This window comes from Dipodomys merriami, unplaced genomic scaffold (genome assembly GCF_024711535.1).
Source record: "Dipodomys merriami isolate MVZ:Mamm:240054 unplaced genomic scaffold, mDipMer1.0.p SCAF_5, whole genome shotgun sequence".
Lineage (NCBI taxonomy): Eukaryota > Metazoa > Chordata > Mammalia > Rodentia > Heteromyidae > Dipodomys > Dipodomys merriami.
This window is the reverse complement of record NW_027206068.1, coordinates 28,599,153-28,620,340: the sequence shown is the minus strand read 5'-3', so window position 1 is coordinate 28,620,340 and position 21,188 is coordinate 28,599,153. Positions and strand designations below refer to the sequence as shown.

The 21,188-nt window shown below is 34.3% G+C and overlaps 1 protein-coding gene across 1 annotated transcript in view; it reads right to left on the bottom strand.

Annotated features, from left to right (window-relative positions):
* Nucleotides 1-21,188, bottom strand: part of Reln (reelin) — a 458,334-nt gene that overhangs the window by 225,944 nt on the left and 211,202 nt on the right. The window contains exons 7-8 of the mRNA XM_069996300.1: nucleotides 7,825-7,921; nucleotides 820-871 (exon numbers count right to left, since the gene is read on the bottom strand). Coding sequence (XP_069852401.1) covers nucleotides 820-871; nucleotides 7,825-7,921 — 149 coding nt within the window. The remainder of the gene's footprint in view (nucleotides 1-819; nucleotides 872-7,824; nucleotides 7,922-21,188) is intronic.

The window sequence follows — 21,188 nt, the reverse complement described above, 5'->3', positions numbered from 1 at the left end:
ACTGACTTACAATTTAGAATAGAAGGTTCCTGAGAAAAGTGACATTTTTGCTAATGGTGGAGCAACAAAGCAGGAGGTGAAGATGGAAAGATCTTGTCCTGGACGTGGCAGTCATACAGCAGTAATGCTCATGCAATGGAGAGACATCAATGAAGCCAGGTTGAAAAAACAGGATCTTTTTTTTTTTTCCATGGAAGAGTTACAACTTACTTTTTAATATACACAACACAACACACACTTTGAAAATTAAACTATGAAGGAGCTGAATAGACAACAAAACTGCAAAGGCATCTTATGCTAATGAGTGCTTTGGGTAGTAACTTTTAGCTTTCATACAAAAGCAGTTAAGAGAAATATTGCCATGCATAGCCAGTTTTTCATTACTTATGTCAAAATTAAACATAGATTACTCGTGTCAGACATGAAGCCTTAATTGCTTTCTTTCAGCCAGCAATAATTACCTCTTTCACTACCAATTAGTCAGAACCCAGGAAACTGAACAGATATCAATCTTAATCTGGTAAAATATAACTAATAAGGCATGCTGCACTAAACTAACCCATTGCATTCAAAATATAAACCACTTAAAATGTTTGGATTATTTGTAGCATTTTAAATACCATTCACTGATAGAAATGAATGAGAACAACATATATAAATATAAAAATATTTGATTTTACTTTTTAAAAGTTTTAAATTACTCACTGAATATTTAAAACTTAAATATAAAAGCATCTGGCACCATACAAAAAAAAAGCACACGCTACAATTAAAACAAACACTTTCAATTTAAATTTTTTAATTGCTAAAAACACTTACCAATGGAAAACTGAAGGACAGAAGCCGTTGTTGTATTTAGGCTTGTGGTAGTCTGGAAAAAAGAAATATACAAAAATAAGACAAGAAGGGAAGGGAGAAGAACAGGTGGAAAGTAAGGAGGAAAGCTGTTAGGCTTTGTGAAAGACAAGGAAAGGAAAGATCCATCAAAAGAGGCTGTACTTAGGTAATTGTTCATCCATTTTTATGAATATGTCTGAACATACACATTTCCTGTTCCCCTGTGGAGAACAAGCTGTGACTTAGACATGAATAGTAAACTTCTCAAAATGCTGTTTTACTGTTTTTACATTTTATGTTTGTAAAATGCCCACTCAACTCCTGTCTTTAGGTCTTACAACAGGTATGGACTCAAAGGGAATGTTTTAGTAGTCTTTGTTTAGTAGTCTTAAGAAGACTAAGACTAAAATTTAAAGAGCAAAATTAAAAGTAAAGAAACAGAAAAATATTATTTTCAGAAGTAAATACAATCTCTACAGCAAAAGGGTACCAGATTTCTTAAAAGACATGACATTTTTTCTAAAATTGACTGTGATAATGGTTTCATTGCTTTGTAAATAAACAAAAAAAATTGAATTGTATACTTCACATTAACCAATCAAAGAACCTGTGGCCATTTCTCAATAAGACAGGAAAGAGAGAGAAGGGGGTGTGAGGAATGAGAATTATGAACATAGAAATGGACTTCCAAATTGTTAAATTTCCTACTTACTTGAAGAAATTTGTTTAACTGATATCTCCCCTTCACATGTCTAACTTTGTTTTAAAATTTTCATTATTTTTTCTTTGGAGCAGAAATCATCTCTGCTCCAAATGAGATGAAAATTATGGCTTTTATTTTGTTGCGTTCTGAGTGCTACGTGCTGCAGTAAGGGATATTTCACATGATTCCATGCTCTGATCAGTTAAGTGCATAATTGTGTCTTTATTGATGTAGGTATAGCAGGCTGTTTCACTTTGATTCCTTTTATGTTTTAACATCTTTAGACATATTCCTGTACTTTGTTAGCACTCAAGTAACCACTGCATAAAGGTAGAAGACTATATTGTTCAAGAATTATCAGAAGGGGCTAGGATGGTGGCTCAGTGCTAGAGTGCTTGCCTTGCATGCATGAGGCCCTGGGTTCATTTCCTCAGCACCACATAAGCAGAAAAAGCCGGAAGTGGTACTGTGGCTCAAGTGGTAGTGTGTTAGCGTTGAGCTGAATTGCTGGGGGACAGTGTCCAGGCCCAGAGTTCAGGCCCACGATGGACAAAAAAAAAAAAAAGAATTGTCAGGGGAAACAAGTAAGATTATCACTCTGCCAGAACTCAGTTGACAGGTTAATACTGAAAGACATGCAACATGACTTGCCTAGATGTGCTTTAAACAAATGGCTTCAAAATTCAATGAAGAAGCAAGAAAAGTAATGAGAGGAGAGCAAAAGAGATATTTTATAAGTTGTGCTGCTAAAAATTTCTTTTCTTGTATATGTATTTTTATTATCGTTAAGTAGTTGTACAAAGGAGTTGCTACTCACCAAAGCAATTTATGAATGTCTCTTGATCAGTGTCATAACTCTCAAAATTCTTAGCCATCCATCTCTTATGCACTCCTTCCCTCGTTGTTCTTAATTTTCTAAGATATACATTGATTGAACCCTTGACTGCATTCTCCCTCTCTTCTCTTTATTTATCTATTCCAAAAGTCACTGACATCAAAGTGGAAGAGGAAATTCTCTCTGTATTTAATCTGATTCTGCCCACCATGCCCATACCTCTGGTTTCTGTTCTTTCCCCTACCAGGGTTATTAGAGAAATATGTAAAATAAAATTATTTTAAAAGAAATTTGGCTCCTTTTAGGAGAACATTTAGATAAGTTCAAGTTCTCATGGGTTTCCATGTGGATGATTTGATCTTAAAAATCCAAGGAGACACAAAACCAATAGAGAATTTTTTTGAACCTCACATAAATTGAATGATTTTATATGAAGACATTCCTAGATTAACTATGAAATACTTCTGAATATAGTTTATATGAAATAATGTTATTATATAAGTTAAAAGCACTATGCCTATTGCTACTGCTAGTGCATTAACTATACTAAAGAGTCTTCAATGTTATCCTGGTAGTATAATAAATCACATTACTTATGTGATCAACTTCCATAGCCATGACATTTGCTATTTAACAGCAAGTTACATGAAATATGGCCAAATTTCAATTTCCTTGGGCTAACTGGTGGTGAGCTTAGGATTTATTAGTCATTGATTCAACTTTATTTTTCTTCAAAAGAAAAGTTGAGGGATAGTGCAGTGCTTGATTCTCATTTCTTCATCTTTATCACTCATATTAATAAAATTCTCAGTTGCCCAAAAATAGGAAAGAGGAAGAAAACAAGAAGCACTATCTTTACAGTTGATTCATCTGTTTTGGAGTATTAGGAATTGTTTATTAATCTGGAGATCAAGTATGCAATTTTAGTCTGAAAAGTTATTAATCTTTTATATCTTACTTTCTGAAAATAAAAGGCTTTCTTTAAGGGGCTTTTGACAATATAGTAATCATGAATGTCTTACGGAGGGGTTTTTCCTACCACCCAGTGATCAAAGTAATCAAGTAGAATTTAAAATATGAAAATTTGGTACAGCAACTTAAATGAACCTGGAGAGCCAAGGCTGTTCATTCTGTACTTTTCCTTGCAAATTTTATTTTGATATTCTTTTAGCCCGAACTTTGCCCTGTTACTAAAATACTATTAAAATATGTGGCAACAATTTTATAAATAATCTCTTTATTAGAAAAACAGAGGGGGCTAAGAATATAGGTCAATGGTAGAGCATTTGCCTAGCATGTATGAGGATCTGGTTTTTGACATTCTCTCAATAAATAAATAAATAAACATAAAGAAGAGAGTAGCATTTTGTTATTTCCCTTCCCCTTCCCAAATTAGAAAAATGTATACACAAGATGCAGGGCACTGAATCAAATACAGTGAAAACAGGGTTATACCATGGGGGAAGAACATACAAAAGAAGCAAAAAAATCACATAGTACATTATAAATACATTAAAAATAATAGCAAGAAAGAAAAAACCACTTGTGTCCCTATCTTGGGGTTCATTTTGCTTAACATCATATGGTCATATGTACATAGCTTTTGACCTTTAAATAAGGATACAGGTTGACCCGTTGTAACAATGAGATGTACAAGACACCATGTTGAAAACGAAATTTACAACTTTGGGGGTGGGGGGGCTGAGGGAGTAGTTGGGGAGGTGGGAGGTAACAATGCTCGATAGGAAATGTACTTATTACCTTACTAATCTTAATCATATAACTGTAACCCCTCTGTATGGTATTTTTACAATAAAAAGCATATGTATATGTATATATGAAAAGAGTGGCCTACTCATTTCAAGTTCTGAGATCACATTTGCAAGCGCAATAGTGGGTAAATGCATTTATCTCTTTATCTTCATTTTACAGTAGCAAAATGAACAGAGTTGACGATTGCAATGGGTTAAAGAAAATGTTTGGGGGCTCCACAGCACTTAGTGAGTGAAAAATGTCATGGAATGCCCGGATGACAGCAGATAGCATCTCCAACTGATTTTGGCTTTTACTGACATGAAATGGCTAATCAACTAAATTCACAAAATGTACTGGTAATAAGAGTGGCTTAAAAATTGTCCTTAGAGATGGGTGCCTGTGTTCATGCTTATAATCTCAGCTACTGAGGAGGCTTACATTTTGAGGTTGGCAGCTTGAAGCCTGCCTGGGCAGGAAAATTCAGGAAACTTAATAATAACCAGAAGTGGCTCAAGTGGTAGAGCACTAGCCTTGAGCAGAAAAATCTCAGACAGTACCTAGGCTTTGACTTCAAGCCCCAGGACCAGCACACACACAAACAATACTGCCCTTTGTACCTTCCTCCCTTATGACTTTCTGGAGAAAGATCTAGTCCTTGTCTATCTTCATTTTACTCCTGTTTTTTAGTTTATTTTTCTCCAAAGTTTATCTTTAATTCCAGGAATAACAGGCCCTACAGGTAAACATCTCATGTTGGAAACCAAAACTGTCCCGCGAAGTGGTCAGACTCTGTGTGCCAGCAGGACTTCCTGTAACTTGTCCTGAGATAAAGATCACAGGATTACCACATACACATACTTGTCTCTCCTAAATCCTCACTCTTCCTGGATATAATTCTGGAGCTATTACCAGTACACAAGGGAGTGTGTGTGTGTGTGTGTGTGTGTGTGTGTGTGTGTGTGTGTGTGTGTGTGTGTGTGTGTGTGTGTGTGTGTGTGTGTGTTTGGAATATAAAGTTTGCAATTCTTTGTTTTACAACTTTGATAGAATAACAAATCTACTAAAAACAGGAGAAAGGCTTGGCATTTTGCTTTGTATTCTCTTGGTTTTTAGGAAGAATAAGTCTGATTCACGATGCCTTTGTGTCAAGAGAGTAAAATTACCCCCAAGGAAAGAATCAATTATTCCTCTCTGTACATCATCTTGACAATAAAATAAAATAAAAATAATATAATAATGAGGCTTCACCCTTGAACAGGTATAGTTATCGCATGAGAACAAGATTATCCTCTTTCTTTTTCTTTCTCCTTTCTCTTTCTCTGTCCTTTCTCTTTTCTCTTCCTCTATAAACTTAAAGCTCTGTGTATACTCTGAAGATGGTATCAAGATGGTATAGTTTATGCTGCACTTATCACTACCCTATTGGCCTCTTGTAGTGAGTGTCTGTAACATGTGGGAACTTGGTCTTGAGCCTAGAACTTATAGTAAGAATTGGATTTATGTAAAAGAAGAAGTCATGCTGTTCAAAAAGTGATGTTTAGGGGCTGGTATCTTAATTAATATACAAAAGTTTTGATTGAATTGAATTGAGAAGTTGTCATATTGTTTTGAAGTATAGTTAACATGTTACCTAACATGGAATTCTTCAAATTAATTAATTTTCTATAGTCACGACTTGAATAGCACTGCATATTTTAGCTTCTGAGATATCAATATAATAATTATTGAGAATCAGAAATTGCTAGTGTAAACTGTGAATGTTATCTAATCCTTTCTATTTAGCTTTATTCTCTTTTAATCTATAGTATAAATGAATCCTAGGGAAATACAATAAAATATAAAACTAATTAGTATAAATATAGAATTTTAGTCTGAAAAGTTCTGAAGCCTTTATAACCATCTGACATTTTGAAAACGAAAGGATCTCTTAAAGGTCTTTTGAAAATAATATACTAGTTATGAAAGTCTTACGAAGAACTTTGGCAACTAAACCTCTATGTTTTTATTTCTGAAATGAAGGTAATTGCTTTGAATATTTTCCATTTTAGTTGAAAGGCTATGCTCACATTTATTATAGCTTAGTGAGATATCAACTCTAATGTTAAATAAACTTAGGAAAACAGAGAAACAATCAGGACTAAATACCCATGTGATTAAATAAGCTAGATATTTCAGTTTTTAATGCTATAGAGTATGAATTCTTATATCCTATTATTAGATACATTTTTTCCAATAACCAGTAAAAGCAAAAATAATTTCTCAAGACTTCTAGAAATATTACTGGATAGGAGCACCTTTTAAATTAGGCAATGGTTCTAAGCTCAATTACCTATGACAAAACAAATTGTATTTCAAAGTTCATAGATAATTTAGTACACTGTTTAAATAATTCAGAACACTATTTAAATAGTACACTATTTAAAATGTACTAGCAAATCTATTTTTGCAGGAAGAATTTCACTACAAGTCTCTTTTGTCTGCAGGAATACTGTAACACATTGTGAAACTTGAATTATGAATTATTTTAATTTGCATCTAATTAATTCTGTTCTGTGATCTAATTTCAACTAAAAACTTCAATTCATCAATGTATTAAAGCTGTATCTTTAATAAACTGAATGTATCTATGGCCATGCAAGGAATATTCAGGCAGCATGAAATAAGAACCAAGTACCAAAAATTAATTGGCTTGCACATTCTGATAACTAAATCTTTTGTAATTGCTTATTTAGAATCTCCTGCCTTCTTTACTATGGAGGCTTGTTCTTGAAAAACTTTTAAAATTAATGATTGTGAAACAATGTGTGACAAGGAGGTGCAAAAACACAGCCTGTCACTAAAAACTCCAAGAAAAGGAAATTGTTGGGGGTGGGGAGGGGAAAGGAGTATTGAAGCTCAAGTTGAAAAATAGAAAATCCAAGCATAAAAGATGTTACAAGAAGGGTGTTAGGAGCAAAGTAATTGGGCTAAGATATACTATAACAACTGCTTTACTATTCTTTTACTGGAATATGAAATGAATGCAGTCTTCATGTCAGGAAGAAGTACCAAGGCAAAAGGAAAGGCTCATTAACCACTTGCTGATGACAAGTTGCTTTATTGCTTTTAATTTAGAAATGCTCACTTTTTGTTATACATATGATGCAGCAACTTGTCTTTGGCATGCAATGGCTGATAGCCTTGAGTAACTTGTGATAAACTAAAGAAGTTTAAATGTTGGTTTATTCAGTATGTTCTTTCACTTATAAAGTAAATGCATCAAAGTTCTTACAGAGTAAGGAAACAATGTTTTAAAATATCTTAATAAAATGGACCAGCTAACGTTTTTTGCTTGCTAAATTAAAATAAGAACACATTTTAAGAACAAAATTATATGAGACTAGAAAGTTAGAAATTGTTTAGATATGATCTATAAATTTGTGGTATACATTTTACGTATTTTTTAAACTTATCAAAGTAATGCACCATACTTAATTGGACATATTGGCCCATTTTATTCCTAAATTCTTTACTTTATGTTTGAAAATCAATCACAAAATCATCCTTTCCCAATTCTGAGATATATTTAAAGAATTTACAATGTAAATACTGTTTCAAATATGCACCTGAACTCTAAAAACAAGAGCATGTCTTGTTGACAAGATACTCAGTAAATATTATAATGGAATAATGTACATAAATAGCATATACTTACCAATTCTCGGGGACCATATGGCTCACAGAAGGTGACAGCATTGCCATGCATAATTGTACCGCACTGCTCTCCAGTCTCACAGTTGTTGCATTCAACCCTGTAGGAACACAGAATGCATTCCCAGGCTGAGAGCTAAGTAGCACACAGTGGTTTATCAATCAAGTAAGAAAAGACGAAATAATTGCTGTTAATTGGCTCAATAACCACCCACAAAGATAATGGTATTTTGTATTATGACTAGGTCCAGAAGACATGAAACTAGAAGGATCTGAATGTAAACTGCAATTCTTCAGTTACTCAAAGTGGTGATAAGTTGCTTAAATCTTGGTAAGTTTTTTCCTCACCTATAAAATGGGTCTACATTTCTTGTAGCTAGTGTGAGAATGGGAGTATTCATAAAATGCAGAAGTAATCTCATTGCAGGCACTTCTATTTAATAATAGAATATGGTATTGTCAATAATTACATATAACATGTAGTCTGTCCCAATATAAGAAGGCATACAAGTATTAAATAAAGTAATACCTACTTAATACTGAACTAAAAATATCCAATCCTAAATTAAAAAATATTGCAAAAATTTGGAACATTTTTCTTTTCCATTATGGTCAGTGTAAATGTTTAAGATTACTATCCTCAAATGCTCATGGATACGTTCCATTATGATAAAAAAAAACTGCAGAATTCACTATTGTGTTTAAACCATGTACTACTGTGAAGCACATATAAATTCTAGTTCAAGCAAATTTTAGATAATAAGTTATGTTAACCTTGCAAATAATTTAATCAGCTGCTTTATTATTGTAAAATGAAATGGTTAATAAACAGCAGAGGATCTCAAAATAAATTTATTCATTTCTATCTGGTACAAACGCAAGGTATGCTTTACTCTGGATTTGACTCTCTATATTTTGGGTAACATTTAATGCATTGCATTGTAGCATATCAATCTACAGCATTAACATACCAAACATGAAGAAAGATGCATGCTTCCCCTGTCAGATCCTCAAACCATATGAGAGCTGTATTTCATGAAGAAAGAACATTTTCAAAGACCTTCACAATTCAAGTGCTAAATTCTGTGGAAAGGACACTATGCCCTTTGCTTGGAAGATCACTGTATTATCCTTTTTCTGCTGTTTGCTAACTTCAGAAAGAGAGATAATAACTCCCACTCATGTAGGAAGACAAAGGTGTGGGAAGGGATTATTTATCCCATGAATCCAGGAGGGAGAAGCAAAATAAGTACAAAGTGGCATATCTATCTATCTATCTATCTATCTATCTATCTATCTATCTATCTATCTATCTATCTATCTATCTATCTATCTATGCCCTTTCTATTTGTTTTATAGAATGGAGTACATGATCATCATTATCTAACTTTTACAGTTATGTTTCTATTTAGAAAGCTCATCAATGTCTGAATTTTTTTTAATAAGAAACTGAAAAGAATTTCTGATAAGGAATTTTAAATGTATCATAGCATTGTAAGTCTTGGTAGGAAACTGATCTTCTCTTGATTACTGGGAAGCAAGAATCTAATAAAAGTCTCAATATTAGAAAAGACAGAGGAGTAACTTCGGAAGAGCCACCACTAGGCTCTCATTTCTCATTTATGGCATGTTCATTTATGGCATGCTTTATTTCATAATTACTGGTTGAATGGATAAATGAATGTAAAACAACTTTATTAACAAAACTATCATTTATATTGGAGAAGTCTAAAAGACTTACAATAGGGCCTGGTAAGCATGATACCACAGCTAACAATACTATAAGTTTCTCCCAGTTTCCACTACGTCATATGTTCCCAACAGGTATATTTGATCCTCCTCTCTTCCAGGATATGTTATATGAACTTACTACTATTTTTCTAAATTTTTAAATTGATTGTGATCATGATAAAATTACAAAGAAGTAACATAAAAATTATAGTAAGCATTTTTCAGAGGTTTTTTTTTTCAGTGCTGAGGAAATACTGGGCTTCTTGCTGTAGTGAAATGAGGATTCTTTGTTCTCCAAGTCATTATGTAATAGCTTGAGAGAAACATCAACTTTGACAGAGAGAAAATTAAAAGAATGTTCAAACTTCATAGTGGCAACTTGCCAACAGCCTCCAGGGTCACTTAACTAAAAGAAGTATTGTTGATACAAAATCTGAGGCCTGCTGCTTGAATTTTTGTAGCAGTCATTCTCTCTCTCTATATATATAGATGTAGATATAGATATGGATAATTATATATATATATATATTCATCAACAGCCCAAAATCAAACATGAGAAAAGTAGTATCTACAGTATATACAACAGGTATAATAGGCCTCCTTCTCCTGTAGTCTTGATTAAATAGGTTTCAAGTGGCATTTGGTATCTGCACATTGTCCCACAACATGGAATTATGGAACCAATGAATATCTCAATGGACACAGATGTATCACTTCTTTTTTTGTGGAATAGCAGAGGTAAAGAATGAATACGAAAGAAAAGCAGTCAGATATAACTCTTCTTTGGTTTGGCTTAATGATGGCTCTAGACTCTTTTCTTCTTTGTGCTTTATATGATCAGAACTCTAAAATAAGAGTTAAAAAAACATTGATACCTTGTTGAAGAAATCTAAAGATTTATAGGCACCAGATATTCCTCATTATTTTGCTACTTGGAGGAAAATGATTTTTACAAAGGATTGATGGTACAAATCTGTCAGCTTCTTACCAAAGTCAAAGTGTGCTTTGCTTGATTTTCTTACAGTTGGACTGGGTTTCTCAACGTTAGTTATTTTAAATTACTCTGAATGCTCATCTCCCAACATGGTCAAGCCCAATCCTCTTTTATCTGCCAATGGTGTTATTTATTTATTCATTATTTATTAATCATTCTTCTTTTTATAGATTTATGTTGAGGAATTATAGGGCTTTGCCAAGCTTTAGTGGTACTGATGCCAATATAACACTATTCTTTTCTTCCAGCAATTCACATTTCAGTTGAAAGTGTAGAAAAGTAAACAGTTACAATAGAAGGTAGTGTATATAATAGTAGTTATTTATTGGATTGGATTGTGTGTCAAATGCATTAAAGTCCATTTAAATCTTTCAGCCTCTCTCTTTACAAGGGTAGAGATTAGCCTTCAACTAAATAGAGCAATAAGAAAAATGAAGCTTCAGAGAAGAGAAGCATTTATTCAAAATCACATAGCTGTGAGGTTGAAGAGTGCCATTTTGACACAGAGACTACCAAACTTAATGCCCATGACATTTTCCATTGTTGCTCACTCTTTGTAACAGGAATATAGACTGGTTGTAGCAGTACCTCTCCTGGACTGATAATAACAAATAGGAGTCAGTCAACCAAGGAAACCAGGTAAGTGTGTGATAGGACACAGATCATGTAGAAATTATGAGCAACAAGATGGTATGTTATTTAAATAGGTCAGCATACTAGAACTACTCTGGTTTACACAGAGGGATGGCACACAAAGTAGAAGACTTCAGTGTACTTTTTTTTTGTGTGTGAAAATACTGTACAGAGGGGTTACAATTACATGGGCAAGATAATGAGTACATTTCCCATCAAGCATTGTAGCCTCCTCCTTTGTTTCTCCTTCCCATCCCTTCCCATTCTCCCCCTCAACCCCCACCTAATCCTCCCTGCCCCCCCCACCAAAGTTGTAAAGTTCATTTTCAACATAACAACTTGTACTTCTCATTGTTGCAATGGGTCCACCTGTATCTCTATTGAAACGACTTGTTTTTCCCCTTCCCCTCCACAAATTATACCGACATCAAATACAGTGAAAGCAGAGGTTATACTGTGGGGGAGGGACATACAAAGCAACAAAGAAATAATCTTATAAATGTGTTAGAAACAATCTCATGAAAGAAAAAAAAACATTTGAATACATATCTTAAGACTCATTTCCCTAACATCACATTATCTGACCTTTTCTGCTTGACTCAGACATATACTAGATATTGTAAATAAGGGAAACCATGGGACCTATGTTTCTTTGGGCCTGACTTATTTCACTTAATATAATTTTTTCCAAGCCTTTTCATTTCCTAACAAATGGGGCAATGTCATTCTTTCTGATGGAGGCATAAAATTCCATTGTGTATATATACCACATTTTCTTGATCCATTCATCTACTGAGGGCCATCTGGGTTGGTTCCATATTTTACCTATAGTAAATAATGCTGCAATAAACATAGTCATGCTGGTAGCTTTAGTGTGGTCTTGTTTGTAAACATTTGGGTAAATGCCCAAAAGTGAGATTGCTGGGTCATAGAGGAGCTCTATGTGGACTCTTTTGAGGAACCTCCATACTACTTTTCAAAGTGGTTGAACAAGTTTACACTCCCATCAACAATGCAGTAAGGTTCCCTTCTGTCCACATCCCCTCCAGCATCTGTTGTTATTAGAGTTCTTGATTTTAGCCATTCTAACTGGGGTGAGGTGGTATCTTAATGTTTTGATTTGCATTTCTTTTATGGCTAAGGAGGTTGAGCATTTCTTCATGTGTCTATTGGGCCATCCTTCTTTCCTCTTCAGAGAAGTTTCTCTTTAAGTCTTTAGCCCACTTATTTATTGGGCAGTTGTTTCTTTGAGGATTTGTTGTTGGGGGGGGTTAATTTTTTGAGTTACAAGTATATTTTAGATATGAAACCCTTGTCCATTGTATGGCTAGTGAAGATCTTCTCCCAATCTGTGGGCTTTCTATTGATCTTGCTAGCTATGTCCTTTGCCATGCAGAAGCTCTGCAACTTCATGCAATCCCATTTGTCCAACCTTTCTTTGATTTGTTGTGTTTCTGGGTCTCTATTAATAAAATTTCGGCCTGTGCCAAGGAGACCAGAAACACAACAAATCAAGTGTACTTTTTTAAAACCAAGTGACAGGTACTGAGTTGTACTAACAATGCTTCATTCACATAAAATTGTCTCCCTCAAAAAAAATTGTTTCCCTCTATATTTTTAATCCATATGTAGAATATGCTAAAAAGGAGATTTAGAGATACTACTGCCAAAGTAACACAATTGGTAAATTACATAACTTAGTAATAAAAAAAACCTCCCAATATTCTGTTTACAAAATTTATCATGCACATTCGACTGTTAGGAAAAGTACTCTAGCAAATGGAGACATGATGGATGCAGAGAGAGCCTCTCTACTCATTAAAATTGTAATGTGTGCCATATATGTACTTGCAGCTTTCTAACTACATTAAACATTAAAGAAACAGGTGTGGGGATGTACTTCAGTGATACTGTATTTGCTTGGCATGAATACAGTTCTCAATTTGATTCCCTAACACTGCATAACAAAAATCAAATGTAAGAAAACCTTGCTAGTCAACCCCGTAGCTACTGTCCACAATCCCACTCAAGAGGCTGAGATTTGAGAATCATGGTCTGGAACCAACCCAAGCAGATAAATTCAAGAGATTCTTATCTAATCCTATCTAACCAGCAAAAAGGCAGAAGTGGAGGCATGGCTCAATTGGAAGAGCAACAGCTATGATCAGAAAAAGCTCAGTAAGAGTGGGAAGCTCTGAGTTTGAGTTTAAGCCCCAGTACCAGCATCAAAAACAAATAAATAAATAAAAAGTGAAACCCCCTTCCATGTATTAAAGAGATGAATTAAGTAAAGCTTTTACCAATGTATTTAAACTATATTTTCACATGTTTTCAACATAGTTATTAATGGCATAGTTGATAGTCTTTTTCATAGGATGCCTTCAAGTTGGAGGGAATATTTTATACTTACAGCATATCTCAATTCAGACTAGCAGCATTTCAAAGGCTCAGCAGTTTTATGTGGGTTAAACTGACCATGTTGAACAGCATAGCTCTAAAAAATAATAGGACTTGGAACTGGCTGCTCTCTAGGTATGAAGACAAGTCTCACTTTCAAAGATTCATCATTGATGTGACAGTTTAGGATCTGGCTAAAATTGTAAGACTGCATATTTTTAGGAGCTGGGAAAGAATGAGAGGTATACAAAGAAGAGAATAGGTCCAAGAAAGGATACCTGGGGAACTGTCAGAAGTCTTAATCTAGCTTTTAGAAAGTTCACACCATCATAATGACCTTTCAATATAAAATCATTCAAACCTATCAACCTATATATCTCTACTCTTCCATGTATTGGCAGTGGAGCTTACTTGTATTCTTGCTCCTAACCAACCTTGTTGCTAATCAAAGTGAGTTTCCTTATAGTAAACCTATAAAACAGACAAAAACATTTGTGACATTTATGTCACAACATGGCCTTGCAGCAGGATTTCTTCTACTTATCTCATTCTGAGAAAGATAGGCTTTGTAAAGTTAGGTAATATTTATTCTTCAGAGATATGTGGGAAGTAGCAAATTTTACATAATCCCAGTTTAAAAGACTTTTATTTTACAATTTACAAAGAATGTGACCTCCTGGTCTAAGGATTAGAAATGAATTGCTTTTTTACCTAATAGCAAAAGATAGCAATATTTCCCTAAAGTAAAAAAGAAAATCGATTTCCCTTATTTTCTAATTCCCAGTATGAAAAAACAGAATATAAAAATCTGATAAATATCATTTGCCCACATCAAAATATATTCTGTCATAGACAATATGATTAAAAGTCATTTTAAGGGGAATGCTTGCAATTTTCAAATACCTTGCAAAGCCTGAATTTATTAACCCCTTTCTGAACCTATTTATCACATGCTTAGGTTCCACATGAGCCTTGTCTATTACTGAAGTTCACAGATCATCAAGTTAGAGGGGACCTGCAATATCACTGCATCTCATTACTCCAGCACACTTTATAAATGATAAAACTGGAGAATTCAGGTGTCCTGCCTTCTTACATTGAAATCCTAATACAGCCATAATAGAAAATAATCCCAGTTCTATAAGAATAATGTGGACTTTAGATAATATTGGTAAATTTTACTCTAAAGGTGTATTTTTGATAATCTATTATGACTATTCTTTTTTCTAATTTACTTTAGTGATGTTTTAGAGGTTATATATAGTGGAGTTATCTTTACATGTGTCAGGTAATAAGTACATTTCCGTTTGCATAGTGTCCTCTTCCCACATTTTCTCCCATTCCCTCCCTCCCATCTCTACCCAGGAGTAGCAGAGTCCACTTTCACTAATGTCCAGTGCAGCCAGTGCACTCTACTGCTGCACCTTTTCACCTTTTGTCCTCTGATTCAGTGCCCTCTCCCACCTGCCCATAGATGAGCATGTGAGTACACCATATATAAGGTAGAGAATACAGAATCATCAGAAAAAGAAAAAAAATGAAGAAAAAGTCTTTTGTTTCCATATCTTTGGAGTTTATTTCAGTATGTATATTATTTTATATACATATGAAGAAGCACTTGGATATCGCACCTTTGTGATTCTCTCCTAAGAATATCCTCTTTTGGTCTCACTGTATATGAGTATCTAGAATTCTGTGAAATTTGTCATATCCCAGTATGCTTTACATGTAACTTCTACATATCAGGGAGAACAGGAACCATTTGTCTGCCTATCTGATTTGGCTTACCTCACAACATGATTTGTTCTAGCTCCATCCATTTCCCTACAAATGACATCATTTTATTCTTTCTAATGGCTGTGTAAAATTCCATTGTTCATAGGAACCACATTTTTTTGATCCACTCATCTATTGTGGGGCTGTTTCCATATTTTGGCTATTGTGAATAATGCATCAATGAACATGGATATGCAGGTGTCCTCATCATATCCTGGCTCATGATGCTTAGGGTAGCTGCCAAGGAGTGGTATGGCTGGGTGGTAGGAAAGGTCTACGTTGGGTTTTTTTGAGGAACCTCCAGACTGCTCTCCAGAGTGGCTGTACTAGTTTACATTCCCTTCAGCAATGCAGTAAGGGTTCCTTTCCCCCTACATCCTTGCCAGTATTTGCTGTTATTAAAATTCAATGTTGGCCAATCTAACTGGGGTAAGATGGTATCTCAGGGTTGTTTTGATTTGCATTTATTATGACTATTCTTTCTAAAATGTATTCACATCCCATATATGTAGGGGGGAAGAAACTGAGACTGGAAAGATTGTGATCCAAGTCCTGCCTGGGCAAAACAATAGTGACACCCCCTGTGAATCATAAGACAGATGTGGCTGCTCATGTTTGTGGTCCTGATAGTCAAGAAGTGTAGGTAGAAAGACTGTGATTGGAAGATGGCCCCGGGCAAGAATGTCAGACCATATTGGAAAAAAGAAACCAACAAAAACAATAAAGCAAAACAAAAAAGGCTGAAGACATGGCTCAAGTAATCAAGTACAAGGTCCTGAATTCAAACCCACTATACATTTTTTCACATATACAGTAAAAAGAATTTGTTTTACTAATAAAAATTTACAAAAACCAGAGACATGGAATGAATTTCATTGAAATGAATTGAGTTAATTCACAGGATTGATATATACAGAATCAAATTCAATACTCTTCTGTCTGTAATACATTCTTAAATAACTAATCAAAATTTATTTTGTGTATGTACTTCTTTTTCTTCCATTTATTATCAAAACAAGAGAATCAATAAATATAAAGCCTGATTTTGCTCACCAACATAAATGTAAAAGGAAATGAAATACTTTGAAGAAGTTTTGTTTTCACTACAACCAATTCTCTGCAGTTTCCAGGATTGTTAGTATTATTTTGGTATCATTTCTTTATCTCTTTTTTGTGCTATTTTTGTCTTGGGATGAATAATTTTATTTGATAAGCATTTGAACAGTCAACAGTATGCTTCTTAAGTTATAATTATGTCTCTTATTCTGAGTTTAAAAACATTAAGCACCCAAATACACTTCAGCAACTAAACAGTAGGAAAAGAGGAACTTGAGTGTGAAATGTGACAGAAGACCTAGGTCCCCACTCCAGTGACTAAAAAGGCCTTCAGGATACAGGAAAAATGGCTAGAATTAATGAAAAAATTGAGATCCTTTGTACAACTAGGGATTTATTAATGGTTGATGGTGAAAAGGAACGGAAATAATATTTTCTCAAGAGTAAAAAAAAAAGTAGTCTAGAGACATAACTCATTCTACTTTTCCGATCAAAATGAAGTCACTCAGCCTTAAGTCTAGCACTCTGCTGAAACAAGTTAATCACCTGGAAACTCATTCACAATAAGTTATCATCAAGTTCTCATTTGAGATACATGCTATTTGTCCCTAAGACTAAGGACATCATATTATCTACATATAATTTATTGCCTCTGAAGGGTGTGGGTCTTACATTCAGCCCACAAGAAGCAATCTGGCATTCCATGAGCCAGAATTATCTATTCACCAACAGATATGTTAAAATAATGTCAATATTTGTTCTGGTCATAAAAAAGTTATTTAAAACTAGAAGGGTAGAGGAAAATAATGTCTTGTAACTCTCAGACCCAAAAATAGTATCTTTTCCAGGTATAAAATCACAAGGACTATGAATCCAGAAAAGTGAATGAACCCTCCAGGCTATTTGGTAGCTAAGCAATAAAATAACTACTTTAAAGACAGCAATGTTTCTGTACCTTCCATTCAAGCTTCAACAACCCAAATGCTCAACTTTTGATCATATTCTATAATAAAGGGGAATTATTATTGTAAGCAATTTATGTGATACATTTTAAAAACCACAAGATCAAGGCTTTAAAATAATAATCTCTTAAAAATCTATTCTCTTTATCAATGTGGAATATTTTTAGAACAGCAAGGAAAGTTCACTCTATAAGATTGAGAATATCACCTTCAACTATGTCATACCTTTTTTTTTTTCCTGAGGAGCTAACACATGCCTTAAACGTGAAAATGACTAAACTCCATTTATAGCTCATTCTTTCTCATTACTTCTCACTGTGGAAGGTAAGAGAACTCTTCTGATTTCACTAGGGAGTTAAAAAATTTGATCTTTCTCTCGTTAACAGGTACAGTGACAAATAGGGTAAAAATAACCCCTCTAAAATCTTACTATTCTGATCTCCTACTATGGTGAATTCTACAACATGCTGGTAGAAGAAATATTTTCTCACTTGCTTCAAATGCACTTGACATTTAATTTCACTGAATGAGCTTTTGTTTCTGTAATATAAAACAAAGATTAAAGAAGGAAATAATAAACTAACATCTCTACTGTAGATAAAGACTTTCTGTAGAGCAATTACATTATGGTTTAAATGAAAGGAAGAGGAAGAGGAGAAAGAAAGAAGGAAGGAAAGAAAGGAAGGAAGGAAGAAATGAAGGAAGGAAAAGAAAGAGAGAAAGAAAGAGAGAGAAAGGAAAGTCAGAAGAGTTTTATAAGAAAAAAGTTGATGACAAAAGAAAACAGAGAATGAGAAGTTGTAGGAAAAGATGAAGAAATCAAGGGGGAGAATTAGGAAGTAAAAAAGTAGAGAAAGATGCACATAAGATCAGAATATTATACCATGAATCAATTACATTATGACTACAAAATTTCCAAATACAATGATATATTAGAGATCCTGGCAAGGCTAAATCATCACAGAAATTATTTTTCTTTACTTCTCTCATCAATTCACAATCCCTTGCAGTCACTTATTCATTAAAAACTGTAGAATTTTTTCTTCCCTTCTACCAATGCTGTGTTTGAGTCTTACTGTCCTTAAGACTGCTAGACATTGAACAAATGTCTGGTAACACTAGATAAAATAATTTTATACAGTTTTCTCTTTTTCATCAGTCTTCTTTTATCATAAACTCCATTTAAATTATGGTTTTCAAAATTTAATCCTGCAGTTCCTCCCAGTTCTGTTATCTACGGAAAGGGACAGAGCTTCAAGATACTAGTGAATTACAAGGTGTTTGTACTATTTATTTTTGCTAAATGGTCACTGAATAAAACTTCAGATAGAGTAACCCATTCTAACCCTAAAATATCAATATTTTTATATTATTTGTTCAGACAATTATTTTTCTCAAAGAGGAATTTTTTTCAGGTCTTTTCTTTTTTTTTTTTATTGTGAGAATATTGTACAGAGGAGTTACAATTACAAGGGCAAGATAACGAGTACGTTTCTTATCAAGCATTGTTGCCTCCTCTTTGTTTCCCTTTCCCATCCCTTCCCATACTCAACCCACCTCCCCGCTCCTATCCCCCCCCCACCAAAGTTGTAAAGTTCATTTTTCGACATAACGACTTGTACATCACAATGTTGCAATGGGTCCACCTGTATCCCTAGTTAAACGATTTGTTTTTTCCCTTCCCCTCCACAAATTATACCAACATCAAATACAGTGAAAGCAGGGTTATACCGTGGGGAGGGACATACAAAGCAACATAGAAATCATCTTATAAATATGTTAGAAACAATTGCATGAAAGAAAAAAAACATTTGAATTATCAAAGAGGAATTTTTAATGAGCCAAATGACCAATCTTTTTTGCACCAGTTCATAACAATTCAGTATTTTCAAGAAGAGACTAAATGCAGTAGAGTTAGTGATCTTTTAGCTGTAATTTTGTAGTTTTGTGTATATTAATGAACTGACAGAAGTCTTCTTGTACTACAGGATCTGAGACTACTTTATATCTTTCTTCTTGGTGTCTCCTGACCCCACTGGTGTCATGACACACTCTCTAAGATGCTCCATCTGAGGAGGAGCTCCTGTTCTTCCTGCATCTCTGCTGACTAGGACACATTTTCGATTATTATTATTCTATCTTGTGCTGGAGGGGAAACAGCTGCTGTCATCTAGTTGCCATCTATCATTGTGTTTTTAATATTCCTTTGTTTCCCACTAGAACATCAGTGAGATTATAGCTCCGGATGCTGTCTGTGATCTCCAGAAAACAAGCATTAAAGAGATAACTTAAGCAAAACAAAGATTCCTCATCGAGTTGGTAATTGCCTGGAGGGTAAAGACAATTCTTAACACAATTTAATCATCTTTAAGTATCCATTCACTTTGTAGTCTCTCTCTTTCTCTCTGTTAAAATCAGTAATATCCCCTATTTGAATATTTTCTTATTATTGCTGAAATTTTTATTGAGATAAATTTACACAGCAAAATACACAGACCTCAAGTATTGACAAAGGCATATATCTATGTCATCCATTATCGTCCAAGCTGCATAATATAATTGTCCTCCCAGAAAGGTGATGGTTATGCTAAATGGCTTAATTCACAAAAACAAACTCTGAAATTGCAATTGATGCCAATAGAAAAGAAATAATCTAGTATTCTACAAACGATGCAAGCAAGCAGTAGGGAAATTGAATATTAGTAAGATGAAGTATATTTGTGGTTTCTAACATTTTTCTAAACTTTGTTTCATAGGATTTTTCTTCTTTTTTTGGAGGAAGGGATTAGAGGGTTGTTGTTCATAACTATAACCCCTCTATCTGTCACAGTGCTGTGATGCTGGGTAGCACTAGTGAAGTGATATTGTTCTTTCTCCCCATAGGAGAGGTGGAACATTGGGATTCGTGAGGAGATTGTTGTGATACACAAAAACCTCTGCATGTAGCCCAGCATCAGGGAAAATTTAAAGTGGAAAAGTCCTTCTCCTCAACCTAAGCCATGGCTATGTTGATCTGGAGGTCCTCTTTATTTTTAACTATTTCTCATCTCTCAAACAAGATAAGGAGAAGATGATGGATAAGTGGGGAGGTAAGATCCATTTCCTTAGTAAAGCCCCATAGAGAGTTGATGCTGGGGACAATTAGTTAGAAAGAACCTATGTCAATAACCTCAGAGATATCTGTGGCCCAGATCAAGAAGCTCAGAACTGTTTCTTTAAACAGTTCCCATGTGCTCAGGAAGGACCCAGAACAGTGTGGTTGTCCTGGAGGAGTGGTTAGGACAGGGACAAAGGCTGTCCTTGTGGACTAGGCACAGAAGACTAGAGGAGAGAATGGAGGTAGCCCCTGCATCTGCCTACAGGAACAGATGTCCCAGCACTAAAGGTACATCTCCAACTACCACTTGTTTGTGCACTCCTGAAACTTAGTTTTTAAAAAAGGCAGAGAAAAGGTAGAGGGAAAACCATACTTGAATGAAATCAAGTTTCCACCAATGTGGTAGAGGTGGACAATAAAAAAGCAATTAAGTTGGGTTATAGAAGAATAAAGTTTTATTTCCCTGATACCCAAATTTGTGACTACAATTCATAACTACATGGTGTAAACATAAACAGCTTCCATAAGGGTTCTTCTTTACTTGAATAGTGTATATGAAGCTTTTGGAAACTCTTGGAGAAACAGGAATATATATATATATATATATATATATATATCAGAGAAACAGGAATATATATACTCCAATATGTACATATAACTATCTATAGGTATTGATACATATATTTATAGGTATAGATATAGATAGTGCCAGTCTTGGGCTT